Below are 27,865 nucleotides of genomic sequence, written 5' to 3' on the forward strand. Positions count from 1 at the left end.
TAGTGTATTTAAGTGAAACAGAAATCAACTTTCTAGAGGTTTTTATTGTGAATAATTTCCCAGTGGTGTTATTCCGTTTCCACATTTTTTAGCACAGTACCAAATGTGAGAAAAATGTGATTGACAATAAATCATCAATCATCAATCATTACCGCAACGACAAGTTAATCGTCTACAAATACAAAGGTTCTTCACCGCAAACTTCATGTTAGTAACACGTTTTCTAAGCTCAGGTAATTTAGTGAAAACGTTTCAGTAAGTCGGTTTACTGCTTTGCGTCCTATCCCGGCTATCACCCTGCCTTGCTTTCAACATAGACAGTTCCTTTACCAATGTAAATGTTGAATTTGTGTTCATATTACCCAAGAGACAAACTTACTTGTGAGGGAAAACGAGGGTGTCTCCCATAGTAACTATCTCTTGAAGGTGGAAGCTCGAGTGAACTCTCAAGAAAGCGATCCATGTTGGAATCAAAATTAGCATGTTGTCTTTCCATTTCTAAAATAAAAAATAGTAAGAAATGAGAAGTTTAAAAGGTCCTTTGAGGATTCCATTCCGACGACTGGCTCTTTCTTCTCTCTGACTGCAACTATGTTACATTAGCTCCAGAAATACGTGTAGCATTACTTTAACTTGCTTTCCTGACAACTAAGCCGGTTAGCAGTCAGTTTGTGGCACCAAAGTGGTTGACAACACTACATTTAAAGTGCGCCAGAGTGGGGACTCGAACCTGAAACCTTCTCATTACAATGTGAATGCGCGACCATTGCACCACTCTCTCCAATATCACACGAGCAAAAATATGGAGACACAAGTATAATAAAAATGAGTATAACTAATTTTAAATTTATTGTTCACTAATTAAATTCAGTACCTTTTTTTGCTCTGGCACGAATATATAACTTGAGCAAATGTTTAAGTATACCAATAACCTGAAAACAAACTTAAACACGGTAAAATAATAAAAAGGGTTTGTAACTCTAAAATATTTTCTAAAAGCAACTTTTCCAAAGTATAAATTGAAGAGATGGGAACAAACGAGAATTTTCTTTCTTTATTAACACTCTCGCAGCGTCAGAGGCGTTAGGCTAAATAGAGTCATAAGGAAAGTCAAATTCGCGCAAAAATCTGAAAAAGGCAGATAAAACATTGATACAACACGCCCGAAAAGTGACTTTGTTTTGAATAATGCCTAACGTAGAATTTAAACTATTAAAATATACATAAGATATAGTATTGTTCAGAAACGACAACGCCCGAAACTTCAACATACCTCTACCCAAACATTATCAAAGCATTCACTTAAAACTGTTTCTTTGATGAAAGCATGAGGAGTGACAGGTGGAAACGCTCTGTGCTTCTTACGTTTACGATCTTTCGGATCTTGTTTTTCACTTTAACATATGAAATGAATAAAGTTAACGACTAACTTGGTGCATCAATGTGCTTTAACGTTCTTAAAATTTTTTTCTTTTGTGGCTATTTTTCAAGAGTTTAATATTCGCCATATTCCTAAGCAAACAGACGCAAGAAAATAGTATAAGCGAATGTAAAAACACACCCAAACTAAGGAATGAAAGGCATTTAAAAGGCTAAAAACACAACAAGTTACTACGATTTTTGGAATTTCAAGGTTTTCCTCTATAAAATGAGGAATATTCAAGGTCACCTTAAATGATTTCAAGGCTTTTCGAGGTCTGGCAAGCCACTCTGAAAAGATCTTAGATGCAAGTTGTACAAAAGGTCAATCTAGCTAATGTTTGCCAGCTTTTACACCAGACATTTCTTTGGACTTTCGAGGAGACACAATAGGCCTGAGGTGGATTTGAGACTTTTGTCAAAATATCACAATATACTCACTTATCATTATTGTCATAGGCTATAAACTCTTCAATCTCGCCATCAATAGCAAACACTTCTTCTTCAAGATGAGAAAGTGAATTGAACTGGTTTGAAATATCTAGCAAGAAGAAAGCAATGGTTAAAAATACATCATTTGCTAACAATATAGAGAAAACTGCATTATGACTCGTATAGTATCAATTTCACCAGTATGTTAGCAATAAAAAGGTAAAGCAAACATATAGAAATTATAGCTTAGCTTGAGACTTCTACCTGGACATTGATTGGTTTCTACTATTTTGTGTGAGTGCAGGACAGAAAATCACAAATTTTTATATCGTTGTAGTTAGGGCTAGAAACTATAAAAGCACTATATCACAAAGCAGCCAGACACTACTGAGTGGTACACACACATACAAAGCTCTTACACAACCCAAAAAAATATATACATATGTATGAAAACTAATAGTACGGAACAAAAGACTAGTTCACCGTAAAAGGAATGGGTAATACATAACAAACTTAAAAAATTAAATACAAATAAGACGTTGCTATCTCAAAGGAAAACTATGGCAATGATCAAAACAAACGTTGAAGACACAACAGAAGTAAAAAAACACTAACACAAACTTTTTTTACCTTGTTTTGACAATGTTTGTGCAGATGCTGGAGCATTGACTGCTTCAACTTTTTGCCCATTAACTGATAAGCTAAACAAGGTAAAAAAATTTATTATATAATATAGAAAATATAGTTGTTATGTATTAACTGGCACTAATACGAAGTTTCTGGTATAATGAACTATTTCCCTTAAAAGAAATTTCCCATGAGAAATCCTTGTCAATCACACTTTATTTGTATTCCTGCATTTTTTAAACCACCTTTTAGCCTCCCTCTGAACACGTAGAATACAGGGCAAAGATTTTAGGAGAATAAAGGTTTTTCATACTTAGAATAATTATTAGCTGATAAGCTTAAAGAGGTAGGGAATTTTGTTATGGACATCATGAATATTCTACAACATGGTTTTACCACCGCATTTAGTTTAATAATTTAGAACAATTTTTTATATACTTTTTGCGAAAATTTATAAAAACTAGTCGTTAGCCCATGGAAAAAACCACGGGATCGCCCGTCCTTTTTATACCGCATTGCGTGCTTCTCACTACCTGTGCAGCTAAGCTACCATTTTACGAGACAGACAGACGTATGCAGGTATTATTAAAGAGACTAGTCGATAAACCCCGTGGAAAAATCCACTAAGGCAGAAGAACAATGGAAAAATAGGTTGCTTTAGATTTTTTGCTGACGTCAGCAGTGCATATACAAAAAGAAAATTGGCAAAATTTAGTCATTTGTTCTCTGTAATGTGTAGAGGTTGAAACAATGATCAAAATAATGTATAGTATCGTATGTTTTTGAAAAACGCCTAAGGAGATATAAGGATTTAAAATTTTGCTGACGTCAGCAAAGTCCCTACCAAAAGTTCCAAAAAACATTTCTTCACAAATTCGTACACCTTCATCTTACCGAAATTTTCTCTGATGTAGCCGAAAAATGCATGTCTTATTTGTTAAATTTTATGACATTACGGCGCGACGTCAATAACACTACTTTAACGTCAATATCCTATATTAAATTAATGAAGCCACTACATTGCACTTAAAACTTTGAGGCTAAATAACTTGGAAACGAGGTGGTGACGTCAATGATTTTTCACCGCATGGGTAACTAGGGACCACCTAGGACCAATTTGGGTAATTTTCCCAAACCTGGGTCCCCGAATCTGTTTCGGAATGGACGGGTTGATGATGTCATCAAAAAACCTTTAAACCCTAATATCAAAAGTACATGATTCTATACATTTTCTTGCTCAGCGTTTCAAGATCTATACGATGAAGGCAACAGGTATTCAAATTTCTAAAAAAATTTTTTAAAGTTTTGATGGGCCATTGTTGACGTCAGCAAAATTTTTAAGCCTTTATATCTTCCTAACCGTTCGTCAATAGCACATGATCATATACATTTTCTTGATCAGCAGTTTAAGCTCTACACAAGAGAGGCAACGTGAAAACAAGGTTCTTTTTTTTGTGGATGGGTTGCTGACGTCATCAAAATTCGAATGACGCTTCTTTTTCATATTTATCTTGCCTCAGTGGATTTTTCCACGGGCTTTATCAACTAGTTATAAATAATATTAGGAGAATTTAGAAATAATTATTATTTTGGGTTTAAATTCTAGGTTACTTAGTAGATTTTGGAGTCTTTATTTCTTGAAGTTATTTAGAAGATCTTTGTGGTGGCCACTCTGGCATAGGTGAGAATTCGCGACATTAAAACGTGATGGCACTAATTCATCAAAACTCTTCCATAGTTTATTAAATGAAATACTCACATAGAAAGTTCGGTGCCAGCATCAGTCTCAACATCTTCTAGCAATTCATTTCTTTCAGCTACCTTGTTACCAACAGGTCCGGTCTCTTTTGATATCATCTGTATTCCAGATTCTTCACTCGGAATTAACTGATTGCCCAGCAACCTAAACATAAGTAAAACAAATTGCGAAACTTAATGACCATGGAGTTCCCAATTTGCAGGCTGGCACTTTCTCATGCCTGAATACACCTGGCTTGGTTTACAATTCGACTCACACAATGTTGTGACTGTAAGAAAAATGCATGTGACAGTTGCATGACGTATTATACCTTATTTCATAAATAAAAAAAATAAAAAAATATCTGGAATATCTTAGGAACGAACAAGAAACAAAATCATGGTCGTGAATTGATGCAGTAATAATTACAAAAAATACCTTAAGTAAGGAAATGATGTCACCCAATCACTGCATTCGTCATTCATTTGATCTAAAAAGATAAAAATATATACGATTTAAGAGGTGTACAATAGTGTGTACACACATGCAAATAATTTAGGTGTGCAATAAGTAGTAAATTAACCAATACAGCACAAGAAAAAGCATGTTTTTCATTTTGCCACACATATAAACCCAAATTTTCCTAAAAACTCTGATAATTGTAATGTTGATGACTTTTTGTTTTTCTTTATTTATAACCTTATTATGTGTTAATTGGTTAATTAACGCACAAGACATTTATGGTCATTATTTTCCAGTTTTATAGTTTTATCTCCTCCTATTGTACCCTATCATATTTTCTATGTTATAATACTGGCTGTCTGTCTGTTAGCCAGTTAAAACTTAGGGGTTTTGGAATAGAAAAGTCCATTATAATCGTACCTATAATCATAGTAACAACCCTGGTCCAAGTAAATTTTATATTTCCTGTTAACAGGCAAGGAATGATGCACGAAATAGTGATGCAGGGAATATGTATGACAGGTAATCCCGAAGGGAATTTCCCACAGGTTAATGGCTAGTGTGCTTAGAAAAGGTAAAAACTGTCAAGACCATTTTCATAACATTAAAAATATCTTTAGAGTAACGCATCAAAATATCTTCCTAAAAAACAGTTTATTTTGTTGACATACGATATAACAACGTAAAATGCTTACGTGAAACATTTTCAAATAGGCAGCAATCAATTTCATCGAACATTGCTCGCACTTGAGAGGAAGCCTTTTTATCGAATTCCTGCAATAATAAAGTACATTTACATACAAAAAATCATTTTAAGAATAGTCAACTCTTAATGTAAATAAGAAATCTGTTGTGCTTTAAACACTTGTTCCAAGCAGAACCTTGATTTCTTAAAAAGGTAAATGCAAGGCAAATGTTTAGCAGTTTTTCTCAAATTTGCAAAACCAAAATTTTTAACTTTAACCATAAATATCTTCAGATAATTATGGTCCTGAAGGTCTGCAGGAAATGCCTTTTCAATTAGATTGCAGCAGGTAGGATCTACCAATTTTAAACTATTGATGAAGGCGTGAAAATTATAGGTCTATGTTGTTTTTAGGGATTCAGGAAGGTAAGTATCAAATGCAACATTTCGGTATGGGTCGGCTTTTACTTTACTTTCATTATGCTTATCATCAGAAGAACTCCTAGAAAACTGCAAAGGTAAACTGTTTTAGTTCTTCAAACAAGTCCAAATTTAAAAAAAGGATAACAATAACAAACATTTTTATTCCTTATCCAACGTTCATTGCACTCCACGAAAAGCATTCCACAAACATTAACCTAGGTTCTTTTTACCACCTATACACCCTTCCCTTTTTTATATGTTTTCCATTTTGTTTATACACTTATAAGGTTTGAATGCATACCCTTTTACAGGCCTAGATGCATACCCTACCCTGCATGCACACCCAAAAAAATCTCAAAAAAAAGGAAAAAAAACGTTGATTACAATACAGTTTTTAAATGTGTGCCTGATAAAATATTTCCTTGACTATTCCTTGAGTTAGCCTTATGTCAGGGATTTGCCAATATGAGCATCCTATCCCATTAGGTTATCTTACCAATTTATGCTTGGCAAACCAAAGGTATTTTATTATATACCAAATAAGAAACCACTTATATAATTTTCATCAAAACAACTACTTACATCTTCGTGTCCCCATGAATATGCACTACTTCGTCCAGTCGTTATATTCCCTCCCGTACCAACTGAGGAAACACTTTCATTGAAAAATCCATTAATAAATGTATTCGAAGACGAAGAAGTGCTGAATGATAATTCTTCACTCTCTTCTGGACTTTGGACATCCTGGTTATTGTATTCATGTGGGTATGGATAATAGGGTTCTTCTGGTTTTTCAGGGAGCGGTCGGAGCTCTTCAAAAGTATTCTTTGATAAACCATGTCTAACATAAAAAAAAGAGAAAAACAAAAAAATAGAGACTTGTTAAAACAAGTTAACAAGTGGTTGTTGATTGCAAATAATAATAAAATGTTTTGATAATAAAATGAACTATAATGAAATTTAAATTCATTCATCATCACCATTCATTCTTGGCTTAACGTCCGTTTTCCACGCTAGCATGGTTTGGAACCTTAAACTCTTGTTTATATATTCTTGCAAATATATTATTTAATTACTGTTTTAGTATAACTGGTCTTTACAAAATCAGTTAATACTCTCTGTAATGCAGTTACACGTTTAAAATGTTTACAATCATGTAAATTTACCCATGCAGTACAAGTGAAGGATATCTATGACTTCCTCTATTCATTGACGACGTTCTCAGCATTTTCTCAGTACCAACTAAGCGTGTCATGTGATTTTAATATCTCATGAAAAAAATGTTCGTCGGAATGAAGAATATACTGACAAAAAATTCTGTTGCCCATATTAGGTATTATATACACTATTGTTTTGTTTTCACCTTTTAAATTAAGAAAGAAAAATAATAATTAGTTAAATCAGTTGATATCTTTATTGTACATAACAAAACATTTCCAAGTTTAATTCTGTATCTAAACCTTCTAAAAATATAAATTAGTTTATGATTAGACTTCCTTCTGTTGACTAAAACCAAGCCTACAAACTTCTACAGAAACATCTTAATTTTTGATCAAGAGAGTAACACATAACAATTGCCAGAGATTTTCAGGATTAGACCATACAGACAACAGAGAAAAGAAAAAACAGAGATGTCACGAAAAATCTGAACAATGTTTTTTTGAAAAGGTTTCTACATAATAAGCACATTAGCAAGTGGAAATTGTTGCATGTGGTTGCATATTTGCATTATTTGTTATCATATAACGTATAGAATGATGTTTGAATGAATATTGTCTTAACAAATAAATGATTAAAACATGAAAAAGTTAAGTTAAATTTTATTTTGAGGTCATAAGATAATCTTCAATAAGGGTACTTCAAGTACACATTACATAATTCCTATAAGCCTCCCTTTTCAACAAAGCAGTAAGCACTTTACATAATCAAATTCTGGCAGTCTTATTACTATAAAAATAAAATAAACCATACTTTGAAAACAAAAAACAAAAACAATATATATAAAACAATTTGATAAACATTGACCTGAGGTGCTTGTATCACCATGTCTCTTGTGCAATCTATTTTCCCTAGCTCTCAAAATGTTGAGAGGCATTTAAAAACATTTGAAAAAAAAGAAAACAACTAGATAGACAACACTTCAAAGTAATCTTACAACTTCAGAAGACAGTTAGAAAATACTTCTTTTAAAAGTTCACAAGTTTTTTTCACAATTAAATTAGCCAATATTAAAACCTTTTCACTCACTAATGTATCAATTTAAACAAATCACAAAACTTTTTTTCACATAATTTTAGTATTTCAGAGTCAGTATATTCAATATCAAAACACCTACGAAAACAAATTTCAACATTTGCTATTGCTTATATGACATGATAATTATGCAGCATAAAACCCCAAAAGCTATAAAATGCAAATTACTTAAAAAACAAAAAAAAAAAAAAAAAAAAAGCTTATCAACATATGTTCAACATCCCTTCAATTTTTAGCTAAGTAAACAACTCCATTTGGTTATAGAAAGTGTGAAAAATGATAGAAGGTATTGTTTAATACTTTTGTATAAAAAGAAAAAGAGATCCTGGCACAAGTAAATGATCACAAAAATTGTCAGGCCTTATTTCTAAATTTTAACTAAACAAAAAAAAACTATAAACTATAAAATGACTATTGAATTGTTTATGTAACAAACGATGCATAAATAAAAAGCTGTAGAGGAATCCTGTTGCAGAGTTAATACTCTTTCTTACATAAACTATGCATTTGAAACAATTGAGAAACAAAAATCAACATTAGCAACGCCATTGAACCATTACAACAAAGGCCTTTAAAACAAAAACAGTCAAAAAAACAGAAAATTCTGAAGAAACAGTGCTACTATATCACAAAAAGTTTCTCAATGTGTTTTCAACAGAAGTCAGGGAAAAAACGTGGAACTTTTTATACAACATCTGTTCTTTAAAAAGCATATGCTTGATATCCACTTCAGAAGAATGAAGAGCTACTTAAAGACATGAAAAATTTTAAAGAAAAAAGGAATAATATTAACAAAAAAATAAAGTTCTTAAAAATATATAACAATATACAAATAACAAGAAAAAAAAATGATCAAAATCATGTAATTATAATTTGTCAAAGTAAAAAAAAATTATAAAAAAAAAACACTCAAACTTTAATGTAGCAACACTTTTTACTTCCAACTAAACTGAATATATACATTTAAAACTTTAATTCACTGGATTGAAAGAGTGTATGCATACATATTTAATTGCAGTCTCTATAGCCACTACATATTAACACTGCGACCTGTGATTTTAACAGCAGTATCAGATAATGTGCTTAACACTTAGAAAATGCAAAGTCATTAATAATATGTCAAGATAAATTATTCTAACTTTAAAAGACCTTAGTTTTGAGTGTAAAAAGTAAAGAAAGGAGTAGTCAGTAAAATGAGAAAATCAACAGTATCAGAATGAATTAGATTTTAAAACTATAAACTTGAAACAAAGCAGAATCTGTCAACTGTTTCTGCACAAAGTGATTTAATTACTACATGACAACAGCCAAAACTGATCTTTAATTTCCTATCCCAAGACACAACAAAATCTTTTATAGTCTAGCTAATCAACAATAAACTTAATTATATACTGGTAATTTTTTCATTGCCCATGGGAAAACACAAACCTCACAGAAACTTTATTTCATTTCTAGACAGCAATTATAACCATTATTTTAGAAAAAAACAATAACATTATTTCTCGACCTTGGAAAAAAACCTTTTCCCTAATTACTGGGGATTTAACAACAACAAAACAGAAAAACATGAATCACTTAGCCATACATAAGACAAGTAAAATTTGCTATATTTGAGGCATAATTATAATGTAATTAATGATTAGAAATAACCCAGAAGTAAACATGCAGAAGGACTAAAATGAAAGTTATAACATTACTTTATCCGACTTTCCAAACATAGGACAATATTTGCTTTACCTTCCTATCATTCCTAAAATAATCTAACAATTACTTATAATTCCAATTACTTTCTTATAATATCTATATGCCTTCTTCTAAGCAAAATCATTTCTTTTAGAAACCATTCAGCAACTGCAGAAACAGGAAAACATAATATAAAATATTCAGCTTTCGAATTCAATTGCATTTTTGGTATTAACTCTAAGCAAAAATTCTCCTTGTTTTTTTTTAAGACTAACCTTGTTACATTACTGTACCATATTACAAGAATGACATCTTCTTTTGAGCTAGAAATATGTGTATGCCCAAAGACTTGTCTTAAAAATATTATGCAGCAAAAGGTATTCGAATGTTATGTAGCAAGTTATTCTCGCTCTAATGTTATTTTATTATATATCATATTATATATATATATATATATATATATATATATATATATATATATATATATATATATATATATATATATATATATATATATATATATATATATATATATATATATATATATATATATATATATATATATATATATATATATATATATATATATATATATATATATATATATATATATATATATATATATATATATATATATATATATATATATATATATATATATATATATATATATATATATATATATATATATATATATATATATAGAAGTGCAAAAACTTTTTAAGAACATAGTTTTTTGACCGAGGTCTTCCCCAACACTAAAATTAAATAATATATACAATGGAGAAGGGTATTTTCTATCTGTTTTTTATAAAACAGTGGCCTATTTGAGGCCTAGTCTTATATTACTTTAAATTAGCATCTTTTTAAAAACAAGAAGAACCATTTTAAAGTATAAAGGAGGGTGCTTGTTTTTGACATGGATTTTTATTATTTATTTCAAGAATTGTCTTGCCTTAATTCATTTTTATAAACATCAACAAGAATAAAGATCATAATGTTTGTAAGAGAGGGAGGAGAGCGTTACAACAAACATACCTATTTTACATGTTCTTTTAATATATGGTAGAATATTTTATAGATAATAATACATATATTACTTAATATTGTTTAACGATCCTTCACATTTAGTTTTTAAAATTTTCAGGTTTCACCTAATATTTTCCTCAATTTTAAAATTTGTATGAGGACAAAAATGTTGATAAAAAAGAGGTCATACAAAGAACTATTTTCCCGCAAAAATCTGAAATTTCCAGTTGCTAAGAAAAAAAGGCATACAAGAGTTATTTAGACAGACCTTGGAAAACTACCCCAGGTTAAAGATATAAACAGGGTATATGATTATTAAACGATACACACTTCTGTCTGTGAGCCAAAAATGGTAGCTGTGAGCAGCGACAAGCAAAATCCTGCAATTTTTTCCACAGGCTAACAACTAGTATGAGATCATTGTTTCAAAAACAAGAAGGGGAATATGAAAAGAATGAAAAATCTAAAGTCAACTTGATGAGTCATTTAGCCAACACTGAGTAAAAAAATAACTGAATAACAGAATGAATTATTTTTACTTAATATCTAACAATAAATCCAACTAGATATTCATATGTATATACATAGGATCAATATCATATGTTGTAAAAAACCAAAACAAAGCTAGTTACTCAATTTTATGCAGAAGAAGAGATTTTTTTTAAAAAAAAAAGTAATTAAAGCAACATTATATACACATACATATCAAGTGTTCTTGTTCTTTTAGTCATCTTGCTTGAAGGATTTCTCCCAGATGCTTCGCCGTTTAATGATTTCCATTTGATCAGCCCTATAAATATTAGGATGTTCTAAATAATGCAATACTAAATAAAAATAAAAAATTTTTTATGAAACTAGTCAGGCTGCTTTTAAATAAAAAATTATTGCCACAAGTGCTCTCATCCACAGATCCAACACAGATTTCCCAATGCTGTGCCTCCTTTTTGAAAAAATGTGGCAAGTCAATAAGTATTTCAACCATTTTATAGGCTTGATTCGAATGGGTCTTATACATTAAAATAAACACATTATGAAATTCAGACAAATGTTTTCACTATTTTGTTTCTCACAATTAACACAGAAATTTTCTCTTTAGTTTAGATTTTAAGCCTGGTAGGGACAGAGCTTTACGGAACAAAAATACATCAATTTTTAAGCATTATAGGGACATATATAATTTTGTGATACATCAAATTTTTAAGCATTATGGGGACATATATATTTTTGTGATTCAGAATCACATATATATAGCAATGTCAAAATTTCATACAGATATACACAATGTTTGTCATGTTACAATGAAATGCAGCAATTTTTGTGGTTAGTATGGAAGGATTCTCTTCATTTTCAAATGAAAGATGATACATAACTTTTGAGTTATGTTTGTTATGTTTGTTATGGGAATGATCGAAATACACGAGGTAAGGGTGTTTTGATGTTTGTTAATGAAAAACTTGGATAGCCACCTTTTGAATGCTGAGTCATTATAGGTGAAAGTGTGCCAGAAAAAAACTAAACCTATTTACGTATGCGGGGTGTACAGGCCACCTGGAGGTAGTGCTTTGCAGAGTACTGAAAACATGTGTACTCATTTTAAAAAATGTTTTTAGTAGACTACCAAAAGAAAAATAAGTTGTCATCTTGGAAGATTTTACCTGTAACATGCTTTTAAAATACTTTCATCTGAAATAAAGACATTATGCTCCACTCTTTTCCTAAAATAACATATTAGGGAGCCAACATAGCAACAAAAATGGAAAAATCCATGGGTTCGCCCGTCCTTTTTATACTGCATTGCATGTGTCTCGCTACCTGCGCAGCTAAGCTACCATTTTGCGTGACAGACAGACGGACAGATGGAGGGACGGACAGACGTATACGGTATTATAATATAGATTATTTGTCACTGTTAGTGCCAAACTAGATCTAATCCACCAGTTAGCAGACATGATTTTCGGTGGGGTCCTATTGAAATGAATAATTAAATAATTAGTTTACTAAACTTAATAAAGCTACAGGCTTGGATGGAATAGGTTCGTGACTGCTAAAACCAGTTCACCAGTTTTATGTATTTATTTATCAAGTCTTTTTAACAAATTTTTATCTACTGGTTATGTACCTAAATGTTGGGAGACTAAAAGAGTCTTGCCTATTTTTAAAAAAAAATATCAGCCTATCCCCACTCTGCACATTTCTATGAATTTTGTGAAAAGTATGAGAAAATTTTTCATTTTATTACTGAACACATCTTCCTAAATGACAGACAGTCTGAATTTCGAAAATTCTTTTCCACAGAAACTGCAGTCCCTCTGATTTTATTCTTACAGAGCTTGTCCAACAAAACTTTGCTGCTGTGCCCATTGACCTTAAAAAAAGCTTTTGACAGTTAGATAGATAGAAAGATGTGCATATTTTACATGACTAGCCTCACAAATAACGAGGGATATACCCTGTCTATTATTTCCAGGAAGGGCTATGGTTTAGATGGAGAGTCTAAAGTATTTAATGCTCATTTTTAGCTGCGCAGACCGAATTAGGGCCTGCACTCCACTAGACACCTCCTGGCAACATCCAACGGCCCACACAGTGTGCCATCTCCCCAATATCCCTCACATGGCTTGGGTTAACCCTAGGGCTATGGTGACAATTACTCGCCCATGTTGAATCGCTGTCAAGAGGAATCAAACCTCGGTCTCCCGCACAGAGTATGAGAGCTATAACCACTAATCTATGACGCCACATAAGCTGTTGATCATAAAATTTTGTTTAAAAAACTATGGTGTTTTTGCATCAGAGATGGTGCGTTTTACTGGTTTGTATATTGATGACTTAAAATCTGCCATCAATTAAAATTATATACCACCATCAATATGCAGATGATACAATAATTATTTCATCCAATAAAAACTTGGATACCCTTGTCTCACAGGCTGAATAATAACAAAATGACTATAAATATGAACAAAACTTGAACAATATTTTTTGGCAACCACAGTGAGTTAAAAAACATTGTGAACAAAACCATTTCTTTGAAGAGGAGTAAAAAAGTTAAATACCTTGGAGTAATATTTGATCAATAAAAGCAATGGGAAGAGCACATTAATGACATAAAGAGAAAAATTCTTTTCAAATATTCTAAAATTAGAACCATTGCATCTTGCTTATACCTCACACCAAAACCTTCTAATTAATAAACTTGTTATGCCATTTCAACTACACTTTTTTTTATATAAGAAACATACTGCTTGGCTTCAGCCTGAGCGTTTCTTAATTTTTCCTGATTTAAGCTTCAAATGTTTCTAAACTGTTTCTTAATTTTTATAGTTCTTACATGTGTTTTCCTTCTTTTTCTTTACAGGGTTACAGTATTATACTACGACTTAAAATGTGAAGGGCAGCCTTTCACTATAGAAACACGCTAAATCTTTTTTATTGAAGTTGTTAAAAGATTATATACATATATAATATATTTGAAAACATTTATATTGAAGTCATTGCAGTGTTTGTTGTTTCTGTAATATATAGTTTGAATGTTATTTTGAAAGTTGCCATGCTTGTTTTTAATGTTTTCGAGTTTCAAATTAATATGCAGTTGAAATATATAAATGTCGAAAAAGCAACAAACGCTAGCAGCTATCGGTCATTATTAATGGCTTAGTATTCCTTGCATTTTTAAAAATCTTGTTTGAGACTTTCAGCCTAGCCATGTTTCTTAACTTTTTCTTAATTTCGGCCTAATCTCAACCTCATGTTTCTTTATAGATGTTTCTTATATAAAAAATAAGGTGTACTGCTTTTTTACATAGGCTTATGCCACCAAGGTAGATTGGGAAAAACTAGAAAAACAATTAAAATGTGTCTGTACCTTTTTTGAGAGAATATTCATTAAATAATTTACTTATAAAAAACGATGCCAGTAGTAGAAGGCACAAACAAGAATCACTGAACTCTTGATAACATGCTCTCAAAATTCCTTTTGGAAAAAAAATTGCCACAATCACCAAACAATATCGGCTTGTAAAAATAGGTTCACACTTCCCTTGGTCAACACGAACTTGTCAAAAAAGCCTTCCTGTTAATAAATCTGCAACAGTGCAAAGGTAATCTTCCAGACCAGGTGACCTGTAATGACAACTTGCAGATCAAACAATTTTTATATGTAAATCAAATTATGGGAAGTTAAACAGGGTTTAATAATGACAACACTAACAATAGATCATTGTCAAATAATCTTTTTTCTATTTTCCGTACCAGTGCCGACTGTTGTATAGTTTCCCTTTTTTTATGAATATTCATATTATCCATACTCCTAGATTTCACTAAACAGATATGGCCACAATGACACAAATAACTTTCCACTGCCCACTTCGAAAACGACGAAAAATAAAAAACATATAGTCTCGATGCCCCCAGCGTATAATTGAATGTGACGCATGTCACGAAAATCGATTTGTCAACTTGTCACCTTGATACGAAGCTTAAAAAGGGAGATATCAATACCATTTCTTATAAATTTGTTTAACGAAAGATGTGATATCTTTGGTATTTTTTCTTCACCTACAAGTGAATTTTTAAAAAGTATTTATCAAGCTCACTCTTCCCGTTCTAAAGCTCGTTTTTTGATGAATGATGGAAGCAGATTTATTGTTCCTTTTTGTTGTATTATTATGTGCATGATTATTAATAATTAATAAGCAACAAAAGTTCATGTGTTTCATTTTTTAATTCTTTATCATAAACATGAACATGAAATATTTCCCCGTTGTCTTTGGTTAGGCAATGAAATTAGCTGTAACAGCATCGCCACGTGAAGGTAGACAACACGTGAAGGTAGACAACACATTGCACTGTGTTGACAAACTTAATATCGAACCCGTAGTTTTATTCAGTTCGGCCTACAGTTCAAAATGGTTGAGTGACCAAGTAAGGTTGTATTATCGCTCCCAAGAAAAACAAAAACATCGGGATTAACTCAGTTGAATTTGTTGATGTTTGATACTCATCAAGGCTTAGCATCATTTATATTTTTTCATTTTAAAAAGTGCCGAAGAAAGTGCCGAAGTCTGCCAAGGCAATTTCTGAAGGTTTTCAGTGCTTTTGACCATTGTCTCTGGCATTTTTTCTGTCGAAGGACTGCCAAAGTGATTTTGAAAAATTGCGAGGTTGCTTCGGCAATTATTTGCTGAAGCAAATATATCTGAAATTCGAAGACTGTGATAGTAAGATCACACACCCCAGACCCCAGGAATAATAATCATTTTCGTTTTATTATGAAGAAACCAATAAAAGCCTTGTCAAAGCCAACATGTGCATCCTACAGTACAGTCCAGATGTAAGCGTACGCGTACGCTCAAGTTTCACACCTTTTTCTCGGAGGCGGTAGTTGTTTGTCTTAATAAACAAAAAATTATCGTAATAAACAAAAGATTATTGAAGAAAAAATAGCTTATTATAACTGCGCGTAACTATTGTTAAATAGTGTTAACATAACTATTCCCAATAGCATAATTGCAAATGTTATCAACTCTATCACTGTGACACAAAGAGCCATTGTTTAATAGTTTTATTAAATAAAAGTTTTGCGTGGAAACTAAAAAAACTAGCGAGAAAGAATTGTTGGTTGCGCGGGTTACAGTCCCGATCGCGAGTAACTATGCACGAGTATACGAGTACGGGTACATTAAATGCAGAGTAAAGTGCAAGACAAGTGTGAGTAATTGGCGAGTATACTAGTCCATACCCTTGAGTATAACCTCTTGCGCATGCGAGTACAGTAAGTGAATGATTTGTGAGTACGTGTGCGAGTATAAGGTAAAAAACGGGAATTCGTCTTAGCGTAATTTTTATCTACCTTACACGTTGTGAAAACTTTTACTTCGTATTCGCGTCGTAAGAAATAACATTTTATTTTTTATGTTGCAACAAATTTTCTTTAGTTTACATAAAAATGTATACGTTGCTGTAATGGCTCTTTCTCACCGAGGAGAAAACCCTTTGCATCTAAATGTTTTTTTCTCCTAGCTAAATGTTTTGTTGCTACATTCAAACATTATTCCTTTTTTTCATCGCAAGCATGAATTAAACAATGAACTCTGGAGACTAAATTAAGCCAATCACATTTAATTTTATTGTTTTGTAAGTAACCAAAAGTTTTTTGAGAATTTTGAGTGAGTTCCCTAATTACTTCAAAATGGGTTGTCATAAATTATAAGTGGCTTTCAAGTCTATCGTGTAGCTATCAGCATTTCGCCATTTTGAAAGATTAAAGGAGCATTTTAGCACTAAATTCAGCACTAAATTTTGTTTCTATGAAGCTTTATGTTCTTATATGAAAAATATTATATTAAAAAATAACGTGTATCAAGGATATGCGTCTTATTTAAAATGCATAAAAATAAACAAGAATAGTGAATTATTACAGATCGTATGTAACAACGATGTACGGAAAATTCTTTCTCATGTTTTTATAATTTTATTACCCATTCTCATCTTAGCATAGTATGCATAATAAAATAAGCGGCAGTAATGGGGAGGACAAAGTTTCACATGTCTTATTAAGTGTATTTTTAATTTTTTTCATATATTTTGTGGGCACCTGTTGTTTAAAAGTAGCAAATATAAAAAAGAAAAGAAAGAATGAATATCATTCAAACTAAATTGTTACATTTTTTACTGCTTTTTAACAGCATTTATCAATTTAGTCCTGGGCATTAGCTTGTGAAATACATGTCAATAACTCGTAAACATGATACCTGCTATATTGTTCTATTACCAGAATCAAATCATTTCAAAATCTCAATGTTATTGCAAAGATATAAATAGATTAGAATAACATTCAACACAAAAGAAAAATTTATCCCCAGAATCGTGTTTTAGAGATAGTGAGGAGATCTTCATAACGCAGACAACTGAATTTCATTCGGTATTTTTAGACTTAAAAATCATTTTTCAGAAGTGACATTGGTTTGTTTGTTTGTTCAGAAGCAAAAGAGTTCGCTTGAAAGTTACGACTCCGTTGTAAGGCAATTAAGGTTCTCCCTCGTTCTGGCTATCATATATAGCTTGCGTTGGTGCGCACTTTCCCGCAGTTGAGTTGAATATAACGCAAATCAGTTTAGACTCGTCTGGCTCTTCGGAGTGTCAAGTCCCTGTGGCATGGTTCCAAATGGGACTGCTGATTCGATCGTAAATCAACAAAACGCCAGGGCTTAAAGTGTTAGCATGTAATCTCAATGCCAGCTTCAACTCACTATTGAACATAGAAAACTAACGAACGAAGAAACACTGTAAAAATAGTGTTTTTCAATAAATCCAACACCAACATAAAAGCATATTGACCGCAAGTGCATTCCCCGCCAGTTTCTCGATTAATTATATCGTTTGCCTTTCAAACACGCTAGCGAGTACTCTGTGAGTACAATAGCAAAAATGTGCGAGTATTTTTGACGTACTCGTACGTGCATTATACTCGTCGCGTACTTGTGGAATACCCACGGAAAAAATTACTTGTACCTGTAGTTTAATACTTGTGTATAGTTACTCGCGATCGGTACTGTAAATAAAGCTTTTAAGCGATAGAAATTATTATATTTTACCAAAGATTGAAACTTTAATTTTGATAGAAAAGCTTTTTTAGATCGCTTTTTAAAAGTTTAAAAACGAATAGCAGTGATAGAAATGTTTTTTTTAGATCGATTTTTAAAATGTTAAAAACGAAAAACGGCGGTAGAAATGTTTTTTAAATCAATTCCTAAAAGTTTAAAAACGAAAAACTGCTATAGAAAAGCTTTTTTAAATCGCATTTTAAAAGTTTAAAAACGAAAAACAGCGATAGAAATGTTTTTTTAGATCGATTTTTAAAAGTTTAAAAAGGAAAAACAGCGTTAGAAATGTTTTTGCGAAGATGTGTCTCCTTCTCTTTTAAACCTCCTTGCTTATTTTTTTTAAATATTTTGATCATTGGATTTGTTGTTTTTTAAAAGAGCTTGTAATTTTTAAATATATCGAGATTAAAATCGTATTACTATAATTAGTTTCGTCATTAAAAAAAATAAAAATTCAATGGCCTTCGCGTTTAATTTTTTCTCACGCAGAGTAATGTCTATAAACAATGTTTCTTGCTATGCTTTTGTTTTTAACACTAAGCAATTATTTTCGCGCAATTTGAAAGGAATTCGCTAACCTATTGTTTTTTTGAATGAAAGCAATTATTTTTGCAAGTTGAGCGTACGCGTACGCTTACATCTGGACTGTACTGTAGCTAATCCACTGACTCCTGACCTAGATAAAAAATTACACAAACTAAGATATCATCAACATGCCCTTTTCGTAGTTGGTAACTACAGTTTACAGCTGATATCTAGCCATGCGATTCTTCACTGGTGTGGAAGTGAACGCTGATGAGACATGGATGATACAAGCCTTAATATTTGCACTTACAAGCAAAACAAGATAGATAGATAGATGTGCATATTTTACATCTTGCCACTTAGTTACATTTTAACCCCTTTTTGCCTATGTGAAAAGTCCATGTTGTACACCAAAGGAAAAGGAAATACAGCAAGCTTACTGATATATGGAAATGTTTTAATATGTATTATTGTGTGACCAGGAGGGATCCAACCCTCCTGATGTCAAATATCTTGATATACTTCAAAGCCAATAACAATTCAATATTTCTTAGGGTATCCATCATGTTTTGGGGGAAACACGCCAGTTACATGGTATCTCACTTCAAACGTATATATATTGTGTAATTTTGGGTGAGATTTTGCTAATTTAGCGTTTTCTCTAGTTTAGATATTTCTTGTTCTTGTTAAATCAAAGCTTCTTCTGTAAATAGTTTTGAATGTGAAAAGTTGTGTTTTCCATGAGGGTGCGGACTCGCCGAAAACGACGTACATATATGTTAGGGTGGCCGCGGGTGTTTTTTCGGGTTTTCTTTAAGGTTTTCGTCTGTAACCGTCTGGGATTTTATTACAGCTGGGATTCTATTACAGCTATATTTAACAAATAAATGATATAAAAAACAGTTTTTTTCCGAACTTCCATTGTTGGGTATATGACTACCGTTATGTTTATGTTTGGTATTGGGTACCTTAACCATGCCGTTATTATGTGCCAATATGCAAATGTGCTATAATGGCGCGGCAGCTGTACTGTAAAGTATCTAGAGACTTTGTTAATACACAGAAGACAAACATTCATGTTGATACAAATATACGCTTTGTTATTTCGTTTACTAACCCTCCGTCATAACCAGAGATTTGAGTTTAGCATCCACTACCACCAGTCAGGGTTAACACCTATTTAGGCGGCATGACGTAATTAGGCGAGTCGTTTAGTTAGGCCACGTGATGTAGTTTAATTAGCTAGCTAGGCTACCATGCACTACATCCGTATTTCATTCTCAACAGAGAATGCTTCACCCCGATCAGACCTCTGATCATGACGGGCGAGTCGAGATCAGAGGTCTGATCGGGGTGAAGCATTCTCCGTTGAGAATGAAATACGGATGTGCTATGATAAATATTCACCTATGAATATATTGCTTGTTTAAATTGCAATTTTTTTGCTGTTTTGTCTTTAGCTAAAATCTAGCTAGCTTTCTTGTTGATGTTTTCACAGAAGACGATTGATTTTTGTTTCCCTATTACATTGCTACAAAATTAACAGCAATACGTCCTAAATAAAACACTTACTATTATGGTGTTTGCCAAATAACAAGAAATCAGATCATAAAAGGCAGTCAGGTCAGGTCGCAGCTTTGTAGCCATATTTTTTTTTTCATCCTACGGGTAGCTGTACTTATTGACGGTAATACAAAGGCCGCGTAGTTGTGGAGATTTCGCCGCGTGCTCCCCCGCGCTAGCAGCACACCTACCTCCTTCTTTTTCATAGGGTGTCATTGCATTTTCCGACAATATAAAAAGTGGAAGAAAGGTCTGGGTACGGAGAATAGAACAGTGTTCTATATAATTTGTCTTTCAATGAGACCACCTAGTGCTTTTCTCTAAAACAGGATAAGACTTCTCCGTTGAGGTTTATTTTTTTCCCTTTGACAAAAAACTTGCACTCCCTCTCTAACGCTTTATTTGCGAAAGGTTGTTAAAAAATCAAACATCAGTATTGTATTATACACAACCTATATAAGAATAGAAAAGTTCTAGCCCAGAGACATTCCCAAGCCTTCCCAAACTCTTGTGTGGTGGATTCTATTTGTCACAGCAGACAATCTACACCGAATGATAAGTAACTTTTATTATAGTGCAACTTGCCCCAAAAGTTCGTGAACTGACAAAAAAATAAACAAAATACCCTGGGAAACTCATTCGGCAATCTATCAAATGGGGTAAGCATAGCTCACGTCGTCTCCCATGATGACAATTTCTAGAAACTGTTTGCTCCACATTTCAGAAGCTTTGAGCAACTGTCAAGTTCTCAAAAGGATTTCAAAAGTTATTTTGCTATTTGAGTGTTCTAAGAAAGCATTGAATATATGCACAGCTAGAATAGTGTTTGAAAAAAAAATGAAAATATTCTGAAAATATTTGTAGAAGTGGTACCTTTGCTCTCCAAATAATTAACCTTTGTTTTAAACTACTAACACGTAGTCATTGGCAGTAGTAGTATCTATTAAAATCTTAGAGCTTTTGAAAAAGAAAAAAAAAATCGTAATCTGCAATACACGTATCATTTTTCTACTTTTCTATTCATCTTCATTTTTTTTAAAGTACTAAACGAAACCGAGCATAAATGCAGCAATAATTTGATGTCGAAGTCTAATCTGAACTCAAATGTAACGTGTAGTATTATTATTTATTATTATTATTATTCATATTTACACAGGTTGACTACGTCAGAATATATACATATCTGGTATCAATGCAGGACCTGTACAAAAATAAATGAAAGTAAAAGCTAAAAATACTATAAAAATTTTGTTTCGAAGAGGCATAGTTAGTAAGTGCAGCACTCTTGGATAAAGACGAGTGATGAGTAAGCAAGTAGGCACGTATCAGGATAAGTCACTGTGAAGGAGAATGGCATAGTTGATCGTAAGTGTGAATGTGTAACTATATATATTAAAATGTGTCAAATAATCAAGTAAATAAATAAAATTTTCAGACACTGAGTCAAAAAGAGGCATCAGAATTGTTAAAACACCAACTGAGGTGAAATGCTATGACAGACTACTAAGAAAGCACAAGTTCAGACATCATCATACACAATGATACTGTTTCAAAAGAGGCGTGAGAAGTGATAGAAACACCGATTGAAGTTATGAAAGAAAGACTACCAGGAAAATCATGATTGGCATGGCACAATACATAAGTCAAATATGAATATATATTACCATTCGTGCTTAAAAATATACCGTTTAAAATTGACAAAAGATTTTTCATTTCGTACATCCAAGTTCAGTGTATTGAACAATTGTGCACCATAGTAGCTCGTAGTCTTTCGGCCAGCTTCTGTTCTAACTTTTGGTAATCTTATCTGCGACCTGTTACCTCTCGTGTTGATATTATGATTCACCAGCTCGTATTGAATATTGCTAACGTTTATCAATTTTATGGAGAATCTTGAAAACATCTGTGACAGCTTTTCTTTTACGTTCGTTTTCAATAGAAATCGAATGTTCTCCAGTATTATGAATGATAGTGTTAGCACGATTATGAAGTCCTTCAAATTTCATTTTCCAAGAATTACTTTGGTTACAATATACAGGATAACAGTAGTGAAATATTGGTTTGATCAACGCGTTATATATGGAATTAGCTACCACAGGAGAAATCTGATGTCGTAATTTCTTCAATAAGTATATACGAGAGCAAATCTTCTTATACACCTTGCTGTAGTGTTCGTTCAGGTTCAGATGAGAATCTAACGTTATCCCAAGATATTCGTAAGTATCAGACTGGCTGATGGTAGTAGATAAAATTTCAACATTACAATCATCCACATTTGACAATCTATTTCTATACATAACAAATTCGGTTTTTCCTTTTTTCATGTTGAGAATAAGACAATTATCTCTAATCCAGGATTGTACAACATCAGCTTCTTTGTTAATAACGGATACAATGTGACGTTCGTTTTTTTTTTATCGATACAATCTCGTATGTCAGCATGAGCATTTTTGTCTTATTGCAAGAAACTTCACAGGCCTTTTATGTGAGTGTCGTTTCGTAGTGCCCGCTGTTAGAATGCGTGACTAGTGCGTTTTAAACGCTGTATACCCGATCTCTAAAGAAGTGGAGGTTCTGTGATGTTGATGTCGAGGCGGTTTTCAGCTTGATGCCGCTAGAGGTAATTAATTTATATGCTATATCTCTAAGTATATTAATCGTGCCCAATTCAGCGACGTATGTTAAATTGTTGTAAAAAATATCCAGGTTACTTTGTATTGAAGAGTTTAGTTATTTTGTATGGTGCGCTAGCTGTATATCCCATTCGATATAACAACTACCATTCTTATCTGAAGAACAGGTCTTCAGGGTAAGCCAACCGTTCCGGCAGTCAGTCATTTTTTTGGTGAGTAAAGGGATGGAAGTTGTTGTTTGACTTTATAGTCTCATAGATACGGTCCAGATAATTGTGATGTTGTTGGGTGCATACTAATAACACAAGGAAGTAGAAGAGAAGTATTTGCATAGAGTATAAAAAGTTTTGATTCCTGTCAACCACTACCATACCGCCTGTTTTGTTTTCAAAGTACCAATCATTACTTAGCTAATCGTTTGGAATGCGTAAAGAGAGTTAGGAGAGAAAAAGTGCAGAAAACCTATACAGAAATACTGGAAATATCTAGTATGATGCCTATCCATGATAGAAATCTGAAAAGCCTTGTAACTGAAGTTTATAAGTGTCTTCATGGATTGAACCCTGAACTAATGTGGGATATTTTTCGAAAGAAAGAGACTACTTACAGTCTTAGGCGTGGTACTGTACTGGTCATTCCACCTTCTAAAAGCAGTATCGGGCAAAATTCTTTTCAATTTCGCGCTAGCCTAGCCTGGAATTACCTACCTGCGTGTGCCAAAAATGTGACAGATCTAAAAGAATTCAAATCTGTTATCAGGCACGTTGAAATATACTGCCAATGTAAACTCTGTGCTGCTCATTCGGGGATCAATCGATGATTTATTTTAGTATTTTATTTGTATTTTTATCACTTAGTATTTACATGTTTTAATTTGATAGTTGGTATAAATTAGTACATTGTAACTATACTGGATCCAACTTTAAATAAAGAAATAAATAAAAATAAAATAAATAAATAAATAAATAAATAAATAAATAAATAAATAAATAAATAACAATATTCATGTTCCCGAAATTGAATTCTAACGTTCCCGTTTTTCTAAATTGTTCCCTAAATTGAAATATATTATTTCAATTTCGGGAACATGTTCCCGAAATTAAAATTTTTGTTCCCGTTGTTCCCTAAAATGAAATAATAGCATTTCAATTTCGGGAACATGTTCCCGATTCTGAAATTGATGTTCCTTTTTGTTCCCGAAATTGATTTTTTAAAAAAACAGGTTCCTTTGTTTTGTTCATCGGCTACATAAATTCAGAAACGCGTCCAAGCATGTACTGTATATGCAAAGAAGGAGAGCACTGTTGTTCTTGAGTGCGGGAAAGTTTCTACTTCCCTGTTTGTTTACTTTTGTTCTAGAGTGCAGGGAAGCTTTTACTTCCGTTTTTTTTAAGATAGATGTACTTATATTACATGGCTGGCTATAGCTGGCAAAGCTAAATAATTTTGCAGCTGATGTAACTGATCCTTTTTGAAAGCAGCGGTTGGCGGTAGCTTAGTCAAGAACATACTGGGCTTGTTCAGATTTCAGATGGATATAGCTAGCTATATATATAAAAAATCAAAACAAGTGTTGTGGTTTGCCAATCAGGAAAAACTAACAATTAGCCTGTAACACAGAAGTATATAGTTAGCTTATATACAGGATATAATTATACTGTATTTGGTAACTATCAGCTTAAGGCTAATCATCAGTTCTTCCTGACTGTTTGTGTGCTGGTTTCGATCTATAACGTTGTGATAAATCCATTATGAATTGAGGGGTAGTAAAAGAAACAGTACATTGATAACTTCGTAGTTAGCTATAGCATCAAAATAGTCCATTGCTTTAAGATTCACAAAATGGCATTTTACTTGAGATCCAAATGGCTTTCATATTTTTCAGGCGTATTTCGGACTGTTTCCAAAAAACTATATTTTTAAAAATAGCATCACATTTTGGATGCAAAATTCAAATAACGAATATTGTTTGATACTATATGTATATCCTTTTTAATAATTTGTGGTTAACTTATTTTTAACGTTAAAGCTTACTTCACGTGACAAAAAAGTTTTAAATTGAAGCAATATTTGTTTGATTTGATTTGATTGATCATTTCCAGCCTCTAATAACCGCTGATCATTCGCTAAAAATTCGAATGAAAGAATTTAAATCACTTGTTGAAAAACACAAAATCGAAGATATTCTCATTAAGTACGGTGAAGAGACACTTTTATCAAAAGTTAGAACGGAAAGAAAAAATTTCCTGCAAAGCAAAAAGAGAAAAACCGGCACTTTAAAAGATTAATACGTTAATGCTTCACTTTTTTGTAATATATTTTTTGTTTTCACACGCATCTGCTTATTTTAGGATCAGCGTTAATGTAAGAATTATTGACGCTACTTTTTGTTTATGTAATGTTTTTCCCCCCAAGTTTTTATTTATTATTTTTCTTAAAAGCTGTAGAGAAAACAAAACTTCCCTTGCTCGAACTATTGTCGTTCTATTGTCGAGGATAGGATACGGGGACGTAAAACTAAGATGTTTTCACGTTATGAAGAAAACGCAAGTTGTTTCGTTTTCCAAGTATTTTTTGCGAATTTTGTTTTGTGTTTAAATACGCATTCTTTCCAATTTCTTAAACAAAATGTGTACATTTTGAAGAAATATTTTATTTGCTTGAGTTCTTCTTTGTTCTGTACGTATATTTTTCGAAGTTTACTATTAAGCATGATTTTTTTTTATCAGGTTAGGTCGTAAAAGCAAATAAATTCAATATCGTTAATCATCTTAATAGTATAAACAAGAAAAAGAGCATCTTTTGTCTTACAGAAGGCTTATATCACTTCATTCTAGTAATAAACATAAAATGCATTACATTACTTTACGCGCTTCTTTACTTTCTTTATGCGTACTATAGGACGTTTCATTTCCCTAGTTGCCGTCGTCTAAATTTCCGTCTTTTTTACGTAAGGTCGATAATTACTGGTCACTTTGGAATAAGAGCCCTGGTTAGGACAATAAATTAACAACAAGCGCTCAAGTCAAAGATTTCTTACAAAATATTTTTGTGACACCAGTTGTTATTAGTCTCTGCTCGAAAAGATCATGAGAACATTGAACTTTGGTAATTCGATAAAATGAATTTGATTTTGATTTTTAGGCACAATTTTTTGAAGCCTGGTCACGAGTGAAAATTATTTGTGATAACTTTCTGAGGTCGATGTTCACGCACGAAAAACATTTTGTAGACCAGAACGGATAAACTAACAAAGCGTCGCAAATATGCAATTTTAAGTTGTTGTGTGATAATCTAAACTGAAAATTTACCGATCTTTGTAGGAAAAAAGGTTGTTGTGTTGTGAACGTTTTTTGAAATATGTGGTAGGACAGAACATGTTTTCCGTGTGTGCACATTTGCCCTTACAGTATCATGTCACAATTAATTCACACGTACGCAGTATTCATTCTTTTTTATCCAGGCATAAAGTTCAGGTCTCGTGTCCCTGAGAAGATTCTCTCACTAAGTAACCCCGGTACTCCCCCCCATTCCTAGAGACCTCGATTCCGACCTGAACTAGCCCTGTATTCGACGAAATATAATATGCCACACCAATTTTGAGCGAAAACAAATTTATTTAATAAAAGTCTGGAAAAAGTAGGGTTTTTTGTGTGTTAAAGTCTACATATAGAAATGCACGAGATTTTTTCTAGAAGAGGTCTGCATATTTACTCAATCTAGCTATGAAGCGTGAAAGCAATGACAACGGTTTTTTACTAACAATTTTTGGCTAGTTGCCATGGTAACCCGTTAGGGTGCTGTTTCTACAGTTTTGATGTGCGTTTTTGTATTTTTTTAGACCTGTGCACAAAATAATAAAATATTATTTTTTTTAAAGTGTCCTTGGCTGTCACAAAATCTTCCGTTAGTCGCGGAAAGGACTAAAATGCAGGGATTCAATTCATATTGAGGAGAATACTACTTTTCATTGAATTCTCAATTAAATTTTGTATCCTGAAAAGAATAGAAAAACATTTTCAAAATCTAAAATTTTCCGACGGGGTTTACTTTGTAATGAATTTTGATCATCTTCGTTTTCTTTTATCGGAAAATTGTTCAATTACCGTGAACAATAATAGTTTATCACACACATTAGGGTTTAACAAAGGAAATACAAAACCCAAGCTTGTTATTACGAAAAGTTCAAAACCTTTTTCTTTCTGCATTCTCGGCATATACGCACACGCGCATCGTGAGCTACGCTAGCGAAGTAGACTTTCTTCGCGTTAATTTTCTGTGCTTCAGGGCACAAACCACACTTAAACAAAAACAAGCAATTTGAATACCGCCGTCGGCCATTAAACATATCAGCGTAAGTTTAGGTGACAGGTCATCAAAATATTTTGCAATATCAAACGCTTTTACCGGTGCGTTTCGAGCAGACATGTATTGTAACAACCATGTTATACCAATGATGAACAATTTTTAATCAATAATATAACAGCATCCGCTTCGCAAAGAACAATGTCTTATTTCTCACGGCTTTTGTCACGTCTCCACCTCCATTAGTTACAACAGCCGCTAAAAATGATCTTTTATTATCGGGGAATTTAGATTGCGTATTAGCGACTGCGACACAGGCTGTTTAACGGTTTACTAATCACCACGATAGTGCAGGATTCATTCTATAGACATACACGGTTTTTACTCAAAGAAGAGGTAGTCGCTAACATGCAATCTTTTAATTTTATATACCACATACAGTAAAGTAAATCTAGTGCCGATTCCGTGTACGGTTCTTGACTAT

At 32.5% G+C, this 27,865-nt stretch overlaps 1 protein-coding gene across 3 annotated transcripts in view; it reads right to left on the reverse strand.

Annotated features, from left to right (window-relative positions):
* Positions 1 to 27,865, reverse strand: part of LOC130654070 (protein FAM149B1-like) — a 35,790-nt gene that overhangs the window by 4,736 nt on the left and 3,189 nt on the right. The window contains exons 1-11 of one of the 3 annotated variants that reach the window (XM_057456595.1): positions 20,453 to 20,851; positions 11,454 to 11,541; positions 6,369 to 6,627; positions 5,374 to 5,452; positions 4,655 to 4,706; positions 4,238 to 4,381; positions 2,482 to 2,552; positions 1,861 to 1,960; positions 1,274 to 1,394; positions 875 to 932; positions 380 to 498 (exon numbers count right to left, since the gene is read on the reverse strand). In XM_057456595.1, the coding sequence (XP_057312578.1) occupies positions 380 to 498; positions 875 to 932; positions 1,274 to 1,394; positions 1,861 to 1,960; positions 2,482 to 2,552; positions 4,238 to 4,381; positions 4,655 to 4,706; positions 5,374 to 5,452; positions 6,369 to 6,627; positions 11,454 to 11,482 (1,032 nt within the window). In that variant the 5' untranslated portion in view covers positions 11,483 to 11,541; positions 20,453 to 20,851. Of the gene's footprint in view, positions 1 to 379; positions 499 to 874; positions 933 to 1,273; positions 1,395 to 1,860; positions 1,961 to 2,481; positions 2,553 to 4,237; positions 4,382 to 4,654; positions 4,707 to 5,373; positions 5,453 to 6,368; positions 6,628 to 6,952; positions 7,147 to 11,453; positions 11,542 to 20,452; positions 20,852 to 27,865 lie in introns of those variants that run through there. The other 2 variants (XM_057456593.1, XM_057456594.1) reach the window with 2 other exon arrangements.

Source organism: Hydractinia symbiolongicarpus, chromosome 8 (assembly GCF_029227915.1).
Source record: "Hydractinia symbiolongicarpus strain clone_291-10 chromosome 8, HSymV2.1, whole genome shotgun sequence".
NCBI classification, from domain to species: domain Eukaryota; kingdom Metazoa; phylum Cnidaria; class Hydrozoa; order Anthoathecata; family Hydractiniidae; genus Hydractinia; species Hydractinia symbiolongicarpus.